General features: G+C 51.9%; 1 protein-coding gene across 1 annotated transcript; it reads left to right on the forward strand.

The window, feature by feature from the left end:
• The first annotated feature begins 4,089 nt into the window (after positions 1–4,089).
• LOC101760681 (protein G1-like5) lies at positions 4,090–5,392 on the forward strand. Its single transcript, XM_014805861.2, is given in 2 exon segments — positions 4,090–4,239; positions 4,242–5,392. Coding segments are annotated over 2 exon segments (645 nt in total). The 3' UTR covers positions 4,737–5,392.
• Positions 5,393–5,912: the final 520 nt, after the last annotated feature.

Raw genomic sequence — 5,912 nt, forward strand, 5'->3', positions numbered from 1 at the left:
GCAGAAGAGCCATTGTCCATCAAGATTTTTCCAAGTGCCCAATTCGCAATGTTTGCATTGATTACCATGGCATCGTTGTGAGGATAGCTTTTCAACTGCATGTCATCCTCCGTGGAGGTGATTGGGACATGAGATCATTTGGTTTTCTCAACTTTGCCTTCCATGAATATGTTGACCACCTTTCTAAAGTAATTGCTTTTTTGTTTCTTACTTTCGAATTCCAAAGTTGATCCTCCGGTTATTGGCATAATCATCCCGATTGTTGACAATGCATCTGATTGCTCTGACTGCCCTTCCACCTTTGCTAGCTGCAGAGGTGCTGACGCTCCAGAATATGGTGGTGGTTGCGGGATTATGGGGTGTTCATGTGGAGCTCTTCTTTCTACGTTCTAAGCTTGGAAAGTCTGAGATTACCAAATTGGTTGGTGTTTGAAAGTGGGAGTTGGCTGATAATTGAAAGCTTGCGAAGGTTGGTAGTTGAATGCGGGAGTTGGCTGATAGTTGAAAGTTGGTGTGGATGCTGAACTTGCAAGTGTAGAAGCATGAACTGTGTTTGAATTTACTCCCGAGTAGACCGGACAATAAGGCCGCGGAGGCCAAGGTGTAGATGTATGATTAACTAGGTTCATTCTCTCCTTTTGCTTCTTCTCTTCCTTGAGTATTGCATCCATCCTTTTCTTGTTTGGGTAGTTTGTGGAGCCATGATTAAAATTTTCTCCATGAAAAATGCAATGAAATTTCCTTCTTTGCCGAGGGGGGTTGGCCTCTACCTCAGTCCCTTCCTCTTCCTCTACTTCTTCCACCTCTGGAACCTCCCTGGGATTGAGCGTTTGAGTTGTTCATGGATTGGTTGTTTGAGTTAACAGCATTGTGCTCAATCTGCTCTGGTTGATTGCCTCCCTCGACGCCAAACAAAGTTCTTGTTGGTTGAGTAGGAGTATTTCTAGGATTGACCCAACCCCTGTAGTTGCTAGAGTTTTGCCTTGTAGCCTACTTTTGTTGAGATTGCTCCTCCGTGCACATGCGGTAGTCATTATCAGACCTGCAATATTTCTCAAATTCTTCATTCAGTGCTTGAATTGTCTTCGGCGCTTCTCGCATGAGATGGGATTGACATTGCCCTGTCTTTAGGCCAATGATGGCCGCTCTGATAGCTACTGAATCCAACACATTCGGAGCTTGAGCCCTCGAGTGCCCAAATCTTCTGAAATAGCCTTGCAACGGCTCCTTATCTATCTGCTTGCAACAAAACAGATCATTTTCCATCAATTCTGGCCTCTGGAATCCCTGGAAAGTTGCTAGTATCCTTACCTTCAAATCCTCCCACGAATGAATTACCCTCGGGTTCAACAATGAGTACCACATAGTGACTGCATCATCTGCTGCAGTGATAAAAGACTTTGAAAGAACTGACTCGTCACCTCCGGCTGATAATATTGCAGCCTCATAGATCATCAAGAATTTCCTTGGATCAGAGTACCCGGAGTACTTTTGGCAGAGGTCCTAACCTATAAGTTTGAGGCCAAGGAGTTAGTTGAAGATCTTGTGACAACGGCTATTTTCGATCCCATGTTCTGGCATGCAAGACTCTCACTTCTTGAGATGAATCAACTAACTCAAACTGATTGGCCATGATTCTTCCCCCGAGCTCTATGCTTGTACTTGCAAAGGTGTTCATCAGATTGAACCGCCTTTCCGGATTGGGATTAGCAAAAGTGTTTTGATGATGATCTTGTCTCTCTGAATTGGGAGGAACGAAGGTGTTTTGTTGATGACTTGCCTTTCTTTGAGCTGCTCTAGCTCCAATCTCAATTTCTTGATTTCATCTTTCGCCATTTGCACCTCATTAGCTGCCCGTGCTGCCCTTTTCAAGCTGCTGCTTGATCTAGTAGTCTTTGCTTTGATTGGATCAATTCCTCTGCCTCTTGTCTGAGTCTTGCCATCTCGACTTCATGAGCGGTCAAATTGGTCATGACTCTCGCTTCTTGCTCTTCTCTTGTGATCTCTTGTTTTGTGGGATTTTCTCCACTCTCTCTTTGCTCTTCATGATTGGTACTTGTGTTTGGATCTCTAGGATCCCCTTCTCTACTTGGGACTGCTTTGCTCAAATTTGTCGTCGTTCTCTTCTTCCTAGCAGGAGCCATCGTGAATTTTTTCTCGAGCACAAACGATGGGTGCCAAAATGTTGGTTCAGAGCAAGCTCTTCACCTAACACTTAAGTAAGCACACACAGATGGGAAATAAAACTCTCTTAGGGCTTGTATTTCTCCAAAAATGTGAACCCTTGTACAGTAGGGGTGCCTCCCCTTTTATAGGGAGGCCAACCGACTTTTACTAACTTTACCTTTACTCAACCACTAAATTTTTGGAATATGCTATACATTTTAATAAAGAAAGAGTCATAATCCAACTTGTTCAACCCAAACGGGTCACGCTATTCATGCTACCAGGGTCACGTTCGCAACGTGACTCCAATCCTACACACCTTCGCTTGAGCAGCTTGGGTTGTCCACCGGATTCTCCATCGAGGAAGTTCACGGGACCTTTGCGCTTCCCTTGGTCTTCCATAGCGGAGGTGCCTGGAACCTCCGTGCCTATTTGTGAAAGTGCCTTGTACCTTCACGCCTTCTTCCTTGATACTACGAAGTGAAGGTGTCCCGAACCCTCGCATCTTCCTTTGCTCCGTCCAAACATCATTTCCTGCAAACATGCTAAAGTAAACACGGCTTACCTTCGCTGGTGGTTTAGCGAGTGTGGCATTTGATATCCCTGATCCAGATCCCCAACAATGCCTCTTTATATTTAGGGAGATTGTTATCCAACTTTTATACAACCTACCAACCATATGTAATCTTATAAATTACTTTATCCTGACTTTTATCAGCTTATGAGGAACAATCCGAGTGCATCTAAACAGCCTCACCTTCAGTTTTTATGGACCCACGATCTCCGAGCTAGCTTCCACAGTCGAATTAAGGCCCAAGAGATAATCGATTTACACAGTAGTACAACGTATATATTAAGAAAAACGTTTGCCCTAAACAATTCTTTTGAGGGGCATATGAAGTTAGGCACACAAAGCACGAAAGGACAAGCATATGAAGCCCGAGATCTCGCGTAAGCCCAGATGGTTCTCCGTAAACCGCCGCGATTCCGGTCAAATTAAACTTAGAGCTGTAGAGCACCCAGCATCCTCCACCGACAATCCAGACCGCGGCACAAGAACACCCCCAACCATCGCCACTCGTCTCCACCGTCCCCCCCTCCCACGCCGGTGGCAGCCAGCGACCGAGACCCCCGCCGGCCTGCGCCCCTTGGCGGGCGGCATCCACCGCACTCGTCCGCCGTCATCCCTCCACCTCCAACTCCGGCCGCCGCCCGCGCCCCGGCCGCCCGTCGTCAGCGGAGCAGATTTTCATTTTAAAAACCCCGACCGTACCGATGATATTTCACTTGTCACCGCCCCTACCGTCGCTAAAAACCTTTCTTTTTCTGCCGTCACATCACCTTTCACTGCACACTGTCTCCTCCCCCGCTCCCCCCATTCACTCGCAGCCCTGCACTGTGCCACGGCGCGCCCCTTCCAACCTCGCCGCCAATTAATACTCACCCCCACCCTCGTATCCGCCCCTCCCCTTCCCCTCCCCCCAAACCTCAGCGCCGAGCATGCCGTGAGCGAGCCTGCGAGCGAGCTCGATCTGCCGTCTGCCCCGCTTGGTCTCTCCGGCGATCTTGGAGGCGGCGCCGCTAGCTACCCGCTCCGTGCTGGCTGGCTGGCCGGCCGGCCGGGGGGCTCTCGAAGGAGACGAGGGCGGGTGCCAAGTGAAGTGAAGTGAAGTGAGGCGAGGCAAGTGAGATGCTGTAGTAGTAGTGGTGGTGGTGGTCGCGAACACTATTTATAGCGCGCCCGCCCGCCCGCGCGTGCGGCGCTCTCTCCTTCTCTCTCACAGGACCACGGCTCGCGCGCGGGCACCGAGTCCGAAATAGATAGATCTCACTTGCTTGCTTGCTACTCGCGCCGTGAAGGTGAAGCTCTCGCTAGCTGCTTGCTGATCGGTTGGCCGTTTCTGTTCTTGGTTGCTTTCGCAGATGGACCTGCAGGTGCCGCACCCGGACAGCCCGCACTCCGACAACAGCGGCGGCGGCGGCTCGGCGTCTGGGGCGCTGACGCCGGCGGCGGCGTCGTCGGCGGGCGCGGCGCTGGCGTCGCCGAGCCGGTACGAGTCGCAGAAGCGGGCGGGGACTGGAACACGTTCGGGCAGTACCTGCGGAACCACCGCCCGCCGCTGTCGCTGGCGCGGTGCAGCGGCGCGCACGTGCTCGAGTTCCTGCGCTACCTCGACCAGTTCGGCAAGACCAAGGTGCACACCCCGGCGTGCCCCTTCTTCGGCCACCCGGCGCCGCCGGCGCCCTGCCCGTGCCCGCTCCGCCAGGCCTGGGGCAGCCTCGACGCGCTCATCGGCAGGCTGCGCGCCGCCTACGAGGAGAACGGGGGCCGCCCCGAGAACAACCCCTTCGGCGCGCGCGCCGTCAGGCTCTACCTCCGCGAGGTGCGCGACCACCAGTCCCGCGCGCGCGGCGTCAGCTACGAGAAGAAGAAGCGCAAGAAGGCCCCGGCGGCGCACCCCGTCCCCGCCGCCGTCATCTCCTCCTCCTCCCCCCACGACGGCAACGGACATACCCACCACTACGAGCACCAGATGCCGCCGCCGCCCCCGCCCGGCGCCGCGGCGTGATGGCCGCCGGAGCTGCTCGATCGCGCGGCCGCGCCCCCGGCCCCATGTATGCTGCTACCGCATGCGCTACTCGATCGTCTTCCTGGCCGGTCTCTCTGTAGGTAGCTGAAGCTCCTCATCTACTATTACCATCGCCTCTCTCTCTCTCTCTCTAGTTCTTGGCTTCTTGCTACTGCTATCTATCGATCTGTAGCTATAGTTTAGCTGCAACTGCTAGTACAACTGCTGCTACAAATTAGTTCCTATTTCATATGCTTTGCTGCTGGTATTGGTACTGGAACTACTACTACTGCTGCCTAATTAGGTCAGTTCTCGATCTGATGATCATTTCCCAACTTGATGACTCTGCTATTTGCTGGTAATTCCTCCTCCCATCTGTAATGCCTCATGCTGCAGTTGTTGTGAACTTGTGATGATATGCTAGCTCCAGCTTGCTCCATGCATGGTGACTTGGGATTTTTATCAGCCGGCTACAACTCGGTCGATCGATTCGGTGAAATTAATCATCTTGCTTAATTTCTTGTTGCCGATCTGCTATACCACCAGCAGCTATTCTTCTTGTTCTTTCTACTTGCTCTTGTTCATCTTTTTCAATAAGTAGCTAGCTAGGTAGAGCTATCCAGTTACCACTGTCTGTGTGTGAGAGATTATTTCTACTTGCTCTTGTTCATCTTTGGTTGTTGTTGGTGTGTGATGCGTTGAGTCATGTCAGTTCCCTGTCGTCCTCCCGGGGAATCAACGCACTGTTGCAGTGGGTCACGGTCTCACGGATGGATGGGTGGGCTGGTTCAAACTTCAAAGGCCAAAGAAGGGGCCATGGCGACATGGCGTGCAGCGCAGGCGCAGCGGGGCGGGCGATGGCGATGCGTGTGCGCTAGCATTCTGCTAGCTGCCGCCGCCGCCTGCTGCGCGCTCTTTTTGGGGGCTCTTTTCCGTTGCTTTTTATGGTAGTTCTTGTCCTACTAATACCATAAGTAGCTAGGCTTGCCTGGTCATCTTATGGGTGCCTGCAAAGGAGATGGCCGATCGGAATGTGGGAACATCCGGTGGCAGCAGATAGTGCTGGCACTAGCTTGGGTTATTCATGAATGATTGCTGCGTTTTTTCAGTGGCTGTTTAAAAGGATAATGATCCAGATCACTTGTTGCTGTTCATATGTTTATGTGGTACTGGGGC

Source organism: Setaria italica, chromosome IX (assembly GCF_000263155.2).
Source record: "Setaria italica strain Yugu1 chromosome IX, Setaria_italica_v2.0, whole genome shotgun sequence".
In the NCBI taxonomy this organism is placed as follows: domain Eukaryota; kingdom Viridiplantae; phylum Streptophyta; class Magnoliopsida; order Poales; family Poaceae; genus Setaria; species Setaria italica.